Source organism: Bactrocera oleae, chromosome 5, assembly GCF_042242935.1.
Source record: "Bactrocera oleae isolate idBacOlea1 chromosome 5, idBacOlea1, whole genome shotgun sequence".
NCBI classification, from domain to species: Eukaryota; Metazoa; Arthropoda; class Insecta; order Diptera; family Tephritidae; genus Bactrocera; species Bactrocera oleae.
The window spans coordinates 4752285-4770224 of NC_091539.1; the positions used below are offsets into that span (position 1 = coordinate 4752285).

Here is a 17940-nt window from a genome sequence, read left to right on the forward strand (position 1 = left end):
TTGCTGAACTCTTGGCAAAAAGTTGCACGATATACAGATGGCTTGGTTTTTAACAAGTTGGGTAGCTGTCAAACAACTGTCAAAGCTATAAGACACGCTCAGCCTTCTGTCAATTAGCCAACTATATTATAGGATTTTACTTAGTTATAGTACTTTTTTTGAGGCTACGTCAAGTCCAGACTTGTTGGTCACCAATATTCGGAGCGTCAATGTGTGGGAAAAAAATTAGCAACACTGGAAAACTACACTACTGCGTAAAATTGTACCCACAGTATATGCTACATAAGACGCAGTCACATATGCCCTAAATTCGCTTCAAACAGTAAATGTCATACAAAAATGCCTGCTTCACTAATTGCTCTATATTTAAGCAATAAAAGTTCTATAAGGTTAAAAAAAAAACACTTTTCAAAAAAATACATATATACGGAAATAAAGTTTCAAATTTGTAATACGATGCCTGTCAGCAATAAATACAGTTTAACGAACAACCATGAAGTAAACAAGTATAAGCTTATTAAAGCTGTAAGGCCACACCCGCTTCGCAATCCCTGTATAACAGTATAAACGAAATCAATAATGTCGCAGGAAGAAATTAAAGAAGACATGGTAAGCTGTACAAAGTTTATTCCCTGCTAAAAATATGGAGAATATTTTTTACAAAGACAGTCAACAGAAGCAGGTGTGTCTTTCTTGAATTCCATTCAAAAGCATACTGACGACACTTGCTGAAAAAAATTTATGAAATTAGGTTATGACCCAAATAATTACAAAAGGTGCACATAAAAAGATATATATATGCGCCTGCTTATGTAACTAAGCATGTTAAGGCACACTAGTTAGTTTCAAAGCAGCTGAATTAATAACAAAACTCTAACCTAAAAAAATTTATAAAAGGACACGCTATGTGTAAGCGAGTAGCTGCGTTGGAGTGCCAACAAATGAGCTGGAAAGTTTCAGTGAAAATAAAAAGAACAGCTTGTTTAAATTTGCACACTTAGCTGCGGTTCACTGAGCAAATATATGCACATTTTTGAACACAAATGTGAATATCAGAAACAATTTATTTCGCTAAGCAACAAAGTAAGTAAGTAATTGTTAGTAAAACTAAGTTAATTACGCAAAAAAGCATTTTTTTAGCTAAGTTTATAATTTTTTTATTAAACGTCTTCGATTCGCCAATTCTTTACTGAAACCATTTAAGCTTTGTACTTAAAAATGAGTGAAGAAAAAACAAAGTTATGTTGAACTTAATACAAGCAAATATTTCACTATTCACAATAGAAATTAAAAACAGTAAACACAACTTACGGTAAAGTATTTTGCAGCCTACTCTCTACAGCTACAGCTATTGTTCGGTTATGAAACAGCACACGTTATACTGCTACTAAAACAGTTATAAAATAGAACAAATTTTCCGCGACATTAGAAAACAAAATGCCGCCAAAAGCAATATCTCAAATTTTGATTGCTTTCAAAACTCAAAGCGATTTGTTGTTATTTTCCAAACAACTTCGGCAATTTGTGTTGTGCTTGTAATTTCATACCCACAATATGATAAGCAAAAGTGGAAATGTTAAGAGCAACAACAATGAAAACAAAAGCACGAACAAATTGTAAATATCGACGAGCGTAATTACCAGAAGAGGCCGACTGTTATCGCGGTTGTGTGACAATAAACAAAAATAAGGCAATAAAAATGCACAACAGAAAGGCACGAAGGAAGAGAAATTAATATTGAAAGCCATTGTATGAAAATGCTATAATAACAAGTATATAAGCTTATTAAAAAATTAAATAAAAACAATAAGAATGAAATGAGAAGCGATAGTGACAATTATTGAAAAAAAAAATAAATTAAATACAAACATTTTTTAAAATAACAATAGATAAGATAATAAAATAAATATAATTAAAATATTAAAAAAATAAAAAAGACAAAAAAATTAACTAAAACCAATAAAAATAAAATACCCAATTAACAAAATAAGTAAAAGAATGTAAAAAAAATAAATAAAAACCATTTATAAAAATTACAACACACAAAATAATAAAAAAATAACAAATACATAATTTAAAAAAAATTGAAATAGAAAATTTAAGAATAAAAATTAATATAAAAAAAAATAAACAAATACGTAACAAAAAAAATTTAAATATATAAAAAAATGTAAAAATGTAAAAAAATGTTAAAAATGTAAAAAAATTAAAAAATTGTAAAAAACATAAAAAATTGTAAAAAAAATAATAATAAAAAAAATGTAAAAAAAATATAAAAAAATGGAAAAAATAAAAAAAATGTAAAAAATAGTGTGAAAAATAATCAAAAAAGAATTTAAAAAATAAACATTAAAAATTCAATTTAACAAAAAACAATATTAAAACAAAAAATTGAATATAACAATATAATATTAAGAAATAAAATAAAAATTAATTTAAAAAAATTAAATACAAGCAATAAAAAAAAAATAAATTTAAAAATATAGAAAAAACATAAAAAAAATATTAAAATAGAATATAATACAAAATTTTAAAACTAATTAAATATGAAAGTTGAAAAGAATTAAAAAATTATTAACAACAAAATTAAGTAAAAAGTAACAGAATGAAACAAAATAAAAAAAAAAATTTAAAAAAAACATTAATATTAAACTCAGTAGCATTAATATAAAATATATTAAAAATAAATAATTTTAAAACAATATTATATTTAAAATCAAACAAAAGAAAGCAATCAAAAGAAAATGATTAATCATTTTAAAAAATAATATAATTTTATATTAAAATAAAAAGGATATAAAAAATAAAAAGGATATAAAAAAAGTTAAAATTAAAATAAAATGAATTTAAGAAAAAACCAGGATTTTAAAATTAAATGAAATTTTAAAAATTTTTTAATTAAAAACATATAGTTCTAAAACTTAAGATCGTACACAGTGAAACAAAATCATATGGCTCAGTTTCCAAACGAAGTCAGTTGGTTCTTCACCACCTTGGTTTACCAGCCGATCGCAGACAATGAAGCTCCGCTGATAAAGCTTGATGCAACAGCCATCGCATTACGATAAACTGGAAGCTCGTTTCGGTATAAATTGGTAAATCACTGTTAAAACTAGCATTCTACAGCCTGAGAGAGAGAGTGAAATATTTTTGAAGTGTTGGCGCTAATTCGTTTATAAGAAAAGTTGTAAAGTTTTGCGAACTTCTGTCTCGAGACAATGATGTAAACGAATGGAAAACGAAATGTAAAGATGCCACGAATCGGAAAAAATCAAATAAACAACCAAAAAGACTCAAGGGATACCAGAACACTGGTGTATAGGGCGATTCTGTAGAGAATGAAACGACGAAATGAACTTGAAGGTAAAAAGGTGTCCTGGAAGTACAGATCAGATTGAGATTATGTATACAGAAAGTTATAGTATATGAAGATTTCTGTTTTTTGTAAAAAGAAAAGCAACAATAAAGAAGTAACTAGATGAAGATTCCACCAGAAGTAGCTGTTCAAGGCTTCAAGGAAGGCAACTTTCATTAGGGTGAAATGTTAATGGAGATTCACGCTGATCATTTATATACTACATAAACATAGCATATATAGTATTTACAGGTTCTCCGACGTTTCCTTGTGGGCATTACAAACTACGAGCAAACTTTGTATACACTATTCAGGGTATAAAGACAACAACAAAAATAAGTGAAAGCAGTCAAACACACTTTTCTACAGTCTCTCCCAAGCACTCTTTCACCACGTAAAGCACAATTACTATAAAATAATATTTTATATTTTTGTAATAAACAGCGGATTACATGACGACAAAGGCGTACGATGTGCAACATGATAAGAGTTTTGCGGCTGCGACACAAAATGAAACAAGAATTGGCGATAGTGGAGAGTAGAGGAAGAGATTTGTGGAAAAGCGCAGACAACAGCGCGCTTAGTTAGTTGCTATGTGTGCGTTTATATGACTTCCGGGAAAAATTAATTGAAATTTGTAAGCGAGCTACTAAAATTTGCAAAACAAACTCGCTTACATGAAAATAATATATATGTATAAGCACTGAAAGCAATTAATATTTGAATGAACGTCGTCTCACAGCTCAGTGCAAATTTAGAGCAACATTTTTAAATTATTTTTTTAATTTTTTTTTTATATTATTTAAAATTTTTTTTTTATATTATTTTAAATTTTTTTCTTTGTATTAAATAAGCTTTGATTGCATGAAATCAGACATTATTATTATTTTCGTTCATGATTATGCAGTCATTGCTGTTATCAGCATGCATTTTTTATAAAAAAAAAAGTAAGTATATGTGCATATAAATATTATTATGAAATGATAAGGTCGTAAGGGCACAACAACAAATTTTATATGAATACCGTAAATTATGTGAACACAAATTTGCGATAAGCGTTGCAAGTGTGGGAAAGTCTAAGGTAACGTAGCCTAAAGAACAAGCATAAATGAATATATGTGTGCTCAAGATAAGATTGCTTTATATAGATACTATGACTCTAAGAAAGTTAAGTGCGTTGCTAACGGTAAAATACGTAACTCTCTTCACACGCTAAACAATGTGAAACCTTCAGCTATGCTTAATAACATTTTCCTATAAAAAATTTGTAGTGATTGGATTACATTTAATCTATTCACTAATCTAGACAGTTGACACTGCCGTTGGAGATTTATAAAACCGCTGTTTTTGACTAGGCAATCGAAGCTGTGACACTTTTCTATCCACAACTTTATTAGATCGGCTTCAGCAGCGTCACTCCATGTTACTCTCCTTTTTTTGATACTATTTTCTGCCATTTTCACTTATTTACTTGTTATTGCTTCAATTTTTTACTATTTATTTTATCTTTGTTTAATTTTTTGTCCCTTTGACAGTTTCTAGTGTCTAGATCAGCTGTCATAATATCATAATATGATAAATATCGCTACCCACAAAAAGATGGCGCTAAATCGGAGTCGTACAGCGAGATTTCGAGTAGATTAGCTACAAATCTTCTCAGTGACGAGATGAACAAGTGTCGTTTTTGTATGGCGAAATCTTGCTAAATCTAGCAGATTAGTGAGATATTCTACTCAACAGCCTAAATCTCGTGATTAAGTGTCAGTCGCAACATAGTTTAAGATATGAAAAAGTTTACTATAAGCCGAGAAATCTCGTTCCGTTTCCACTACAGTCGAGTCTATGGAACCCTTACGCACCCAGATTAATATACAAGTAGGGCTGCCAAATCGGTTGTATTCAACACAATTATTTGGAATATGTTTTCTGTTGCTATAACAACAAAAATTGTGCCCAAAAAGCTTAGGCAGATGAAAAATTTTAGCTCCCACTGCAGTTGAATAGGTCAACAGAACTTAAGATTCCATTCGATCAAGAATTGTCAACACAGCAGCATTATCCAAATTAATTTTTTGCGATTTAAAAACATGTCGGTCCTTATTCTAAGTCCACATCACCAAATACTATCGTCAAATAGTAAAAGCAATTGTTGATAATTAGTTAAAAGCGTTGTCAAGAATACATTTCAGCAATTTTGATACGATCGTGTTAGCCTCTAGTTCTTTTTTCTTCCAGTATATAGGAGCTTGTTTCAAAAAGGGCCTCCTAAAGGCATCCAACTTTACAAGAGCTTAAAAATTCAAATTATACGACAGATGAACTAGAGAAACTAAGAAATTCTATGGGAGTAAATTTTTTTAGCGAATTTCGCCAAAAAAAAACTGTGATTGAGCATAGTAGAAGTTTGTTACCATTTTCCCTTCACTAAAAAGACGTTGTAGAACTGTGAAAAGAACGATGACTATCACCTTTGGGTTAATACGACAGTCTTCGCTTTCTTCGAAACAGGTTTGCTGGTGAAGTCTTCAATAGTCTTCAGTCAATATTACCTCTATTCCTAGGCTTCTGGTGTGCACCAATGGATTCATGTTTTTAGAACTTCTCTTTCTATTTGTACTAAGCTTGTACTCACAAGTTTTAAGCCGCCCACGCATAGCTTTGGAAGTTTCATATAATTATTGTAGTAAAAAGACTACATTCGGAAACTTGGCATAAGCTGTCGACCGCTATTAGCTTCGAAAAACTTCGAAACTTTTGTTGACACACCATTATATTCTGCGATCTCCCTAGTATCCCACTATATTTAAAACTTTGACAGCTTGCCTGGAATGTGCACAATATATCGATATTTAAATACATATCTTTTTGCAGACGAGCTCAACTGCTTGTAGTTCATTTGCGCGCTGAGCAATTTATTGTGCGAAATATGTGGTCAAATCGATAAAGCAAAGTAGGTGCAAAGTATTAATCCAGAAACTCTTCATAGAACGAAAGTCATACGAAGACTCAAGATACTTAAAAGCTTAGCTTCGTTTTAAAAGCAATCGTAAAATCGTATACAAATGCAAAAGCATAACAAAACAAAACAGGAAAGTGCACAGCAAAACGATGGCAGAGCGCAGGAAACGCAGAGGAATTAAATCGAATAATAGCAGAGCTAAATAGGCAATAGAGTGTACGAGTATATGGCTTGGAAGCCGGAAAAATAACGCAATGGAATTGGATTTTTCATTTCACGCTCGTTGAGATAAGTGGGGCAACATATCGTTAACACACATATATAAATATATATATACACACATATATATGCATAAATAGATAAATCCGCAGTAAAGCATAACAAACGCTCATAAAAAAAAAAATGCGAAAAAAATAGAAGAAAAAGGTTTTGCAGCAGACGATTCGCATTTAAAACGAAAAACGATAGAAATTAGCGTGAAAAAGACAAAAAGATATAGATAAGCTGGAAAAACTTAAGTGAAGCGGGTGAAGAAGCAACAGACACCGGCGAATTTTACCGGAGACCAAAGACATTTTCTCAATGCGATTAACAGGTGCGTGTGCGATTACGCAAAGCGACGGAAAAAGCCAACAAAACTAAGTGTAATAATAGTGGCAAATCGTAAAGAAAAGAAAATAAGCAAAACAATGCGATATTATAAAAGTGCGAAGTTATCGGCTTAACAGGTGCACACACACATACAAACATTTGACACACACAAACACAAGCTTTCTAATATCACAAAAAATTGCAATAAAAACACAAAGCCAAATTAAACACAAAAAAAAACTGAAGAATTTCTATGAGCGCGCTAACGGGAATAGCAATTATCTGAAAGTAGCTGCGAAAGTCGACATTCGAGATAAAGATGTTTGCGTTAGTTAAGAACGCGACGAACAGAATTGAACGGGCGTCTGATTAAGAAAGCAGCGCTGAGGTTAGAACAAAGAGAGAGGCAAAAAAAAACACAAAAAATAATTTAAAAACAAAAACTAAATAAATAAAATAAATAAATTTAAAAATAAATTAATTAAAAAATAAATTTTAAACATGTGAAAAATATTTTAGAAAAAATTTAAAAAAAAAATTTAAAAAATATAAAAAAAACATTAATAAAATACAAAAAATATATAAAACCAAATAAACGAAAAAAAGAATATACAGAAATAAAAAAATTAATTAAAATATAGAAGTATATGTATAAAAAAAAAATTATTAAAATATTGGAAAAATATATCTAAAAAATATAAAAAATAAATAAATTGAAAAACATAAAAGGGAAATAAGAAAAAAAAATTTTTTTAAATATAAAAAAATAAAGGAAATTTTATAAAAACAAATAAACGAAAAAAAGAATATACAGAAATAATAACATTATTTAAAATATAAAAGTATATGTATAAAAATATAATTAAAATATTCAAAAAATATTAAAAAAAAAAATCTTTAATATAAAAAAAATATAAAAAATAAATAAATTGAAAAACATAAAAGGGAAATAAGAAAATAGCGCAGAGGTAAGAGTAAAGAGAAACTCAAAAAAATATAAGAATATAAAAAAACAAATAAATAATATATATAAAAAAAAAATTTTTTGTATTACAAAATAAAAATAAAATATTATTTGTATCAAAAAATAAAAAATATTTTTAGAAATATATATAAAAAAATTTTAAAATAATAAAAATATATAAAAATTTAATTAAGATAATAATGATAATACTAATAGAATTAAAAAAGAACCGCAAACACAAAACCCAAACAAAAAAAACAGAACAGAATATACAAAAAATAAGTAAATAAAATATTTTAAACGAATACACAAAAAAAAAAAATATATATACACTATATAAAACTTTTAATAAAATATAAATTAATATAATAGAAAAATGAGACAAATCAACAATTTTATAAAAATTATTATTAAAAAAAAATTTTAAAATGTCAAATATAAAAATGAATTAAAACAAATATAATAAAAAATAAAATAATAGAAACACTCGAAAAATTATTAAGTGAACAAATTTAAAGTTAGAATAAGAAGCAAAAGCAAACAACAAATATAAGAAAATATACAAAATATCAAAAATAAATTTTAAAATAAATAAAAGATAAGAAAATAGAAAACAATATATAAAAAAACAAAAAAACATTAAAATAAATATAAATAAAAAAACAATAGAAATAAATTAAAATATAAAATAATTTTTTATAAACATTCAAATGAAAATTAAGAAAACGAGGTCAGAGACAAATCAGAAACAAAATTAAAAAAAAAAAGATTAATTTACAAACAAATAAAAAAATTAAAAAAATACATATACATACAATATGTATATATATAATATATAAGATATAAAAACTAAAGAATATATCAAAAATAAAAATAAATACATTTATAAAATATATAAAAACAAAGAAAAATTATAAAATATATAAAAAAATTTAAAAAAGTTATAAAAAATCACAAAAAAGGGGGAAAAAGCCCTAAAAAAAAGTAACTGAGTATCAATCTCTTGAGGTTAGAATATAGAGACAAATCAAAAACTATTAAAACTATTTTATTTTTTAAATAACTACAAAAGGGAATTAAAAAATATTAAAATAAGTAAAAAAATTAAAAAAAAAAAATAAAAAATATTTAAAAAATATTTAAAAAAAATTTTTTTTTTAAATAATAAAAAATAGAACAAAATTACAAAAAAAAAATAAGCTGAAAAAAATAAAACAAATTTAAAAATATATATATATATATATATGTACATACTATGTATATAAAAACTAAAAGAATATAAAAATAATATTAAATAAAGTATAATAAACAAAAAAAAAATTCTTTTAACATAGAAAAACAAAAAGAAAATTTATATAAAAAATATAAAAAAATGTAAAAAAAAAATTATAAAAAATATAAAAAAATGTAAAAAAAAAATTATAAAAAATTAAAAAAGTGAATAAAAAACACTCAAAAAAATAACTGAGTGTCAATCTCTTCATACGCGCAAAAATTTACAGCTAGAGTTATCTAGATAATACATATGTATAGTATGTGGCTGTAATTAGGTCATCGGGTAAAAAGTAAGCACAACAATGCAACCGGCGCCGCAAATACACTGATGTATTAACACCACTTGCAAACTTGCAAACTTTTATGCTGTAAAAATTATTTATGCCAGAATGCTTTAATAGACTGACTACGAATGAGGCTACAATCTTTTCTACAAACAACAACAGCAACAACACGATGACGATGCTGTTAAGCGGTTAAGCATTTATGTAGGTTGGAAATCAATTAAGACAAAATATGCTGTTTGACTGCGGCATCATTGTTGCAATTGCAATTTGAAATTGTGGTGATAGTGAGAGGCCGTTTGGGGCGTTATATGCCAAGACGATGTTTTTTTTTTTTGATTAGAGTAGTGGAAAAGAGAGTTAGACGCTTACAGCGTGAAAGGCATGGGAATGATTGCTATGAAAAAGTGCTGACAGGGTATTAGCGGTCGCAGTCAGCTTAATTGATGCCCGATGCATTGTCAAATAAATATAAAAAAAAACAAGGTAGTAGACTTTATACTTTGCTTCGAACTACGGTGGTAAATCTTACGAATACTTCATACTAGACTGGTGCACGAAAGTTTGGTCAATAATTACGATATTTCAAGAAATATTTTCTAAGAGACAAGACTCTGACTAGAATTTGAAAAACTTAAATTCGGACATACTAGAAGTTGTGACGTAAATGTCAGTACATCACATTCTAAAGATCTAATATAACTGAGGTTGTCGGACACAATGCCAGCTTTATAAGTTCTGTTGTTGTGGTTGTAGCGCCAAAAACATTAGTGAGGTAATTTTGAGAGATGTTGCCGCAGTGACAGTCCCCTAAACATCATGAAGACTAAAGAGCTGAAAACGTTTTAGCTTTCAGAGTTCCAGAATGGATTACCAAAAACGGTCTGCTCAGCAATGTTTACCTAGGATAGGTTAGTTTAGGTTAGAGGGTCGATCCTAAAGGTTCACACTTGGACAGCTTAAACGCCGGTCCGTTGTGGTACCCAAAACTACTATGAGCTGGATCATAACATCCTTACAAGTGGAATTAGTAAAAATATAACGATATTGACATTGCAGTTACCTTGGTTCCGAAAAAGCAACATGGCGCCAAGAGCAAATAGCGTGGGAATATGCAACGATGGCATAGCTTTGCAACTCTCGTGGCTTGCGACCACATTCCATGGTTATTTTGAAATTTTTTGAAAGTTGATAGCTGCGATGGCGTATCATAATTATATAAAAATCAAGTGCACCAGCAACATGACAACAACTAGGCTTTAAGCACAGCGAATATTTTTGTGGTTTGACAGCAAAACTTGCAAAACACAAATGGATTATGCGCAAACTTGTGGCATTAATGAAGATGCCAGCTAACCAATGCTACGGACACGCAAAAATGCGCAACAAAAACGCGCTAATTGAATTTGCAACATCAGCAACAATTGTGTAGCTGCGCTGAGTCAAAGCAGCACAAGTTAAAAATTAAAATAAAACTAAAAAATTTAGTTGCAGTCGAATCATGTACATATGTATGTATACACTCACCGGCAGCTGTTGGCGATTGCAGTTGACCACTTGTCAGCGAGTAGCGTTGCTGTTGCATTGTTGCAGCGGATGCCGCTGTTGTCGGTGACACTACTGCGCCGGCAGCGCCAATCGTACGTGCCACATTCGATTTGCGGCGTTGTATCAAGTCTTTTTTCCATTGCGGCATCTCCGGCAGGAATGAGGGCGATGTAGCGGCGGAATTGCCACTGCTGCTGCCATGCGGTGAGACCAATATACTGGCGGATGTATCTAAATGTTCCGTCGAGCCAAAAAGCATTGTTGGCCGTATGGCGCATGATGGCGCAGTTTTGGCGGCAGCGCCCGTTGTAGCTGTTGTTGTAATTGCTATATTGCTAGCATTATCTAAATTTGCTGTGGCATCTGCGGTAACCGTTGCTGCTGCGAGGCCGCCATCCATCAGGGTCAGCGGTGTAGCGGCCATAATTACAACGCGCACACAAAACGCTGTAGTTGATTATATTTAGTATGTTTGAGCAATGAAGTTTTGCTGCTTTGTTCAGCAAAAAATTTAACACTTGAATTTAACGTTTTCGCTGCGTTACGTTGTTGTGGTAATTTTGCGTAAGTATTATTAATTTATTTTTTGTACTTATGCATGTAGTAGTTAAATGCTATATAAGAATAAAACACATATGTTATTCAAATATATATTCGTTTTCGTCAACGCGCGCCACCTTACACATTTAATTATAATATTAACACAAATGACGCAGCGGTGCGTTACACGCGCGGTTCGTACGCGCACTAAATATACGTAAAACACTGACAAACGCTCGCAGCTATTGGCGCTCAGTGCGCTTCGTGCACGTTGTGTGGCGCTACGGTTCGATTGTTTTTGAAATTTACCTTTGAAAAAGTATACGCTGGGCGGCTAATGTCGCGTGCGCCGACTGTGCCACCGTTGACCTATGTGCTCGGCAAGTGGCGCCGCCTGCTGGTTGGCCAAACAAGTTAGCCGCGCTATTTGTGTCTTTTTATCACGCAAATATTTTTCTAATTGGATTTGTTCTTATTTGTGTAAGCTAGTGTTATTTATGTCGCTTGCGTTACTTGTTGGCTTCCTACAACAGCATATAGCGGCAATTGCATAGCGTGGTAGGCAATGTTTGTGCTCAATAATAGTTCGAGCAACTATTAGTTGGTATATTTTGTTTAGCGTTGCAATTAATGTTGTTTCTATTAATTAATGTAACTGTAAACTAAATTTGTAGGTTCACCACAATAACCTATACACACAAATAGTAGTTGCATGGAATTGCAAGCACATTAGTAACTATAAATGCATTACTACATTAGCTGTTACGCAGAATAAATATTAAAATTTATTAAAACATTAAAAATTTGCACAATTTGTTTTTATAACGTTTCTATGTTTTACTATTTGCATTAAACACGTTTTTTAATATTAATTTTCTATAATACTTCAAATCTCTTTAATATCACTTTCAAAAATGGCTACACCCTCCTTTGCCGCCGTCAACACATATCAAATGACAAGCAACCTGTCAGCTTATTATGGCAATGACCGTCTTCAACTATTAGCAGCGCAATTCCTGTTGCTGTCACTGCATTTCCTCCTTGCACTTTTCACCAAATTTGTTTTTGTTTTTGCCTGCTCTACAACCGCTTGGCAGCTTCCGTTCGCTACCTAGTCGAATTGGCAATGTGCACAGTTACGCGAGCGCGATACGAATGCCGACCAGTTGAAAAATTCAACATTGTCCAACTTAAATCGGCAGCTACATGGCGCAGCTCGCAATAACGAACGCCATAAACTCGTCATATTGGTGTTGTTGCTTGCCACACTGACAAGTGCAAGTGTCAGCGCGCACACGCTGCCCCACTACCAACCCACTACATATGTTGAGGCGCTTTGTGGAGTTAACACAGCAACAACAACAATAACACAGCATGTGCATGATTGCAATGCGTTTGCTACATTGTTGTTGCAGCATGTCGATTCGTTTGTGCATTGAAGCATTCAAACATGCACTGGCGTCTGTGTGTGCGTGTGTATGATTGTCAGCGCAGTTTGTTGGTGGCATGACCAGCATATGTTTTCCCACTTTTGGGGTGTTGTATAGTGTTTCAAACAAAATATTATATACAAAATCGATGACGCTTTCGCGTTAGTGACAGTTGATAGACGCACTGACAATTAAAGTTGGAGAGAGTGATAGCGACGAGTTATTAACGGATCATAATTAGCGGGCAGACATTAAAATTCGTTAGTTTGATTAGCAGCATCTTTCAATTGTTTGCTAATTGCTGTGACAATTTTCGAAATATTAAAAACTTCTTAATTGTGAAAGAAAATGCTAGGGAAAGCGACACAAATTTGACTTAAGAAAATTAATTAACAACGCTATTGTAGCAAGTTTGTTTTCTATAAATATTGTGCAGCTGGACAGGACATAAATTTCAACGAGTACGAACATGAATACTGAAAAAACTAATTTATCTTTGATATGCAAGCGTAAATGCATCATATTTTCCAAATATGTGGTTAAAGTCACAACTTTTACGTTTTTCCAAACAGAAAAACTGAAATCTTTGTACAAAATTGTTTGCGTTTGCGCCCCTGTTCAAGCGCGCCAAACCAACGGCTGGTGCAAACCGTCTAACCAACCACCATCAGGCACAAGGAAGGAAATCAAGCGTCAAAATACAAACAAATGCTGTGTAGCAGCTAACACAACAACAACAGCTTTAAGCAAGGATAGCTGACTCAAGCACCAACGACAAATGACAACAAACCAAGCTGCGTCGCACAACAGCGTCATTATCGATTTTTGCCCGACTGCCTGGCCGGTTCACTGTGTTGTTTGTTGTTTGCCGACTTGGTACGCGGAAAGGATGAAAATGATAAAAGCAGGAAGTAGCAAAACAGCAAGGAAATTGGATTTTCTCATACACCAGGCATAAATGTGAATGCAAATTGGAAGATTGGTAGCAAAAAATATATATTCACAAATTATTACAATAACAGTAACAAAAAGCGTGATGGAGACAGCAGCCAAAGTTGCGCATATAAATGGAGTAATAAATGTTATACTTTGTACAAAATAATGGGTTGAAGCGTTGTGCAAAGGCACGAGTCGTTGAACAGGGCGGGGCAATTGCGTGCACATACACAGCGGTGGGTGGTTGGGTTGGCAACGATGTTGGTAGAACACACACGCATGCGATAACATATAACAGCAAACATATAAAATGCACACAATTGGAGTGGCACAATAAAAAGTGGTTGGGTGGCGACGCTAAGACACTTGAAACAGTACTTGTAGCTGAGTAGAAGCTGAAGTAGTTGGTTGTTATTTTTTTATATCGCAGTTGTGCAGTTGCAAGCTACCACTGAGACAGCAGGATTTGTTAGTATGCATAACATTGTTGATACGGCCGGAATGCAAAGAAGGGGGCTAGACACGTCTATGTGCATGTATGTATATGTATGTTTGCACAAATATAAACTACATGTATTGCTACACATTTCTTTTAATTTCCACAAAAACTTTAGCAATATTCTTTTATATATGCAAATATATATATTACACTAATTGTGCTATAAAAACCAATTACACTATTCAGCGCCACAAAAGAATGCATTAAAATTCACAATTCCAATTTAAAAAACCGATACGCTTCGTACACATGAAAACAAACCTTTCGCACACAACCAACGAACGTGAATGCGGGGAAATTCAAAAGAAATGTGGCGCAAAGAAAATCAAATACATTTCCTATAAGGGTTGCCAGTGCACAATGTGCTTTAAAAAGTGCAGCTATCTTAACATTGGTTGATAGTAATATCGCTGTTATGTGAACTTGAAACTTTTATTAATTATTAGTAAACTTACTCAATAAATATCGAACAAAGCAAATAGCATTTGCCTGATTTATAGCAGAAAAATAAGTTTGTTTACAAAAACAGAGCTTCACTTTGGCAGCTCTAATCAAATTTGTTTACATTAATTGTAGCTGTTCTGAAAAGTAACGAGTAATTTCAATTGGCGCAGCAGTGTTGCATGCATATATCACTTTAGAATTGCAATTTTTAGTAGTATTTTGTAAGTTTTATTAAATTTAAATACTTGAGAGCTTTATGTACTAATATTTCACGTAATACACAATAATTTATCACTTAAAACTATGCTATTAAAATAGTTTCATATACACATTTCGCAAAATCAATATAATCAGCTTAATTTTTTGTCGCAGTGTACAAATTCGTATCTACTTCGCTATTTATCTATATAGCCTTTTTGTTTACTTCGTTGTTTATTCGTTTTCTTTCAACCAGCTGATAGTTTAGTGTCATTATAAAATTTACATACAAAAGGTTTGAAATAAATTATTTTGAGAGTGCTATTACACATAAAAGGCGTAAAGGCATGGCTGACTACGAATTGATGAACGAGCCATCACAATCGCAGTCATGGTGGCGTATAGCAGCATTAATGGCTCTCTATATGCTGACCACTATATTGGTATTTCTTGTGTGGAGCTCGGCTTACGATAATATATATTATCCCCCCGATGTGCAAGGTTAGTTAGATAGTTATAAAAAGACATTTTCTAATAACTACACACGCCTCATATTTCAGCTGTTCCCGATTTCTGGTATCGTCGCGCCAACTTGTATGCCAATAGCGTACATGAGAGTACACTTTCGCATGACTTTCGTTTGGTCAAAAATCAATCAGTGCGTGTAAAATTGCAAAATCCTGATAGCGGACTAAATGGCTTGAGTGCGCAACAAAAAGTGAAACCTAGTGCACCACAGTTAGTAAAAAATGCACCACCTACTATGAGTACAACACCAGAAGTGCGTTTAGTGTGCTATTATTCAGTACCCGATCCAGAAAATGAATTTGACTTACGTTTGGCCAATGTCAATGCCGAACTTTGTACTCACATCAATGTGGGCATGGTTAGTGTTAGTGCGAGTAATGGTCAGTTGGTTATAACTGAAAATTTGCGACGCATATTAGCACAAGATGTGCTGGTGTTACGCACAATAAATCCAGCTTTGAAGCTATTGCTGTGGATAGGTGGTGGCGCAAATAGTGATGGCTTTCCGGCAATGGTAAAAAATCATACTACACGCAAAATGTTCTTGCACTCCGTTAAACAAACGTTGGCTATGTATAAGCTAGACGGCATTGATTTGGATTGGGAATTTCCCAGCGCCTACAATAAAGAACGCCAACATTTTTCGCAATTAATATATGAAATACGTCAGGAGTATAGGCGTGAACGACGTGATTACTTACTGACCGTAGCGGCAGCTGCACCGGAGGGCATTGCAGTTTTCGCTTATGATGTGCAAATGTTAAATCAGTACGTGGACTACGTGAGTCTAATGACATACGATTATCATTTCTACTCGCACGGTACACCTTTTACAGGTGAATTTCATTTTATAGATTTTTTCTAAAATTTAATAACAAGTTTTGTTTTAGGTTTAAATGCACCGTTATATGCACGCCCAAATGAGCGTTCGTTACTCGGCACATTGAATATCAATTATTCGGTCAACTGGTGGCTCTCCAATGGTTTGGATCGCAAAAAATTGGTCGTTGGCTTACCCACCTATGGACATTCATTTACGTAAGTAGTTTCCATCAAAATTTAAAGCAAGGTTTATCATCTAATAAAAATTTGTAATTATAGTTTGATGAGCTCTCTGAACAATGACATTGGTGCACCAGCTAAAGACCTAGGACATTGTGGTAGTTTGGGTTTCACTTCCTATTCAGAACTTTGCTGGTTCAACACGCATAACTTAGTAGTCCATGAAACATATGATAAATCAACTTGTTCACCCTATCTTAGTAGTGGCACAGAATGGATTTCATACGAAAACGAGACTAGTATTGCCTGTAAAGCACTATATGTGAAGGCACATCAACTTGGTGGCGTTATGATATTCTCTTTAAATACAGATGATGTGAAGAGTTATTGTCCTCGCGCTTATAAGACCAAATTTCCACTTGTGGAAACTGTGAAATCCATTCTATTTAGCAAAAGCTGAATAATTGGTGGTGGAAGGTGGGTCTGTGAAAATTTGTTATGCAACGTGATATGAAATTCCAAAGAGCACACATAAGCTTGCAGCCCAAGAGGCGCATCAACGCCTAATTTGTTAGATATTAAGAAAGTTATAAAGTATAAGTAGTTCTAAATTAGCAAATTTAAGATGTTTTAAATAGCGAAATATGCATTATGCCGGATTTTATTTAATTTTCAAATAAATATACATGTGAAGTTAAGCATAATAAGTTGTTTATATAAGACGCAAGCAATGCATAAGCACTCCACTATTTTGTCCAGGAAACCTTCGGTATATCAAAGTGCTCTGTCAGCGAATCCAAGTGCTCATTGAACTTTTCTACGCGCTCCTTGTGTGTTGTTGAAGCTTTTTCCATAATGCGCTTGTTGCGCTGTAGTTATTGTAGCGGTTTAGAGAATATAGTAATGTTTTTCTTTCATGTTCAACATTTTCACTTACCATTTTTTCCTGTTGCTGTTTAAATGCAAGTTCGGCCTTAGTCAGTTTCGGTGCAGCGCCACTGCTGACTTTATCCTCCAACGACTCGTTTATGCTAGTTTGCAAATACACTTTTTCACGCTCCTTGTCTTTATGTTTATGTTTACTTTTTTTCTTTTTCTTGTGTTGGCTATCATTTTTAAGCTTTAATTTCCCTTTTGCAGCGAACTCATATTCATCCGACATTGTGAAAACAAAAAATGTAAATAAATAGAACTTCAATTCCACTTCTTGACTACTGCTCGGTCACAATAGTTACTCATATTGAAATTTGGTAAACTTAGTTTTTTATATAATTTTTGGCACAAAACTTGACAATACAAGTATGTAACTTAATAACTAACTTTATATATATTGTTATGAGTATGTATGTAATATATAAAAATTATACTTTGGTCATCAGTATCTATT

At 32.0% G+C, this 17940-nt stretch overlaps 3 protein-coding genes across 3 annotated transcripts in view; 1 reads left to right on the top strand and 2 right to left on the bottom strand.

Annotated features, from left to right (window-relative positions):
• The window catches only part of LOC106619283 (protein phosphatase 1-binding protein bifocal), an 82544-nt gene extending 67910 nt beyond the window's left edge, over positions 1–14634 (bottom strand). The window contains exons 1-2 of the mRNA XM_036359627.2: positions 14559–14634; positions 10956–11590 (exon numbers count right to left, since the gene is read on the bottom strand). Of these exons, the coding sequence (XP_036215520.2) occupies positions 10956–11400 (445 nt within the window). The 5' untranslated portion in view covers positions 11401–11590; positions 14559–14634. The remainder of the gene's footprint in view (positions 1–10955; positions 11591–14558) is intronic.
• A 619-nt stretch (positions 14635–15253) lies between these two features.
• Positions 15254–17260, top strand: Cht11 (Chitinase 11). The gene is made up of 4 exons (XM_014235711.3): positions 15254–15524; positions 15584–16387; positions 16442–16589; positions 16653–17260. Exons 1-4 carry the CDS (start codon positions 15371–15373, stop codon positions 17011–17013), a joined length of 1467 nt encoding a protein of 488 aa, XP_014091186.2. The 5' UTR covers positions 15254–15370; the 3' UTR covers positions 17014–17260.
• On the bottom strand, positions 17182–17752 carry LOC106618129 (protein FAM32A-like). Its single transcript, XM_014235721.3, has 2 exons — positions 17491–17752; positions 17182–17422 (listed from the first exon to the last, which is right to left on the bottom strand). Exons 1-2 carry the CDS (start codon positions 17713–17715, stop codon positions 17300–17302), a joined length of 348 nt encoding a protein of 115 aa, XP_014091196.1. The 5' UTR covers positions 17716–17752; the 3' UTR covers positions 17182–17299.
• Between the last annotated feature and the right edge of the window lie 188 nt (positions 17753–17940).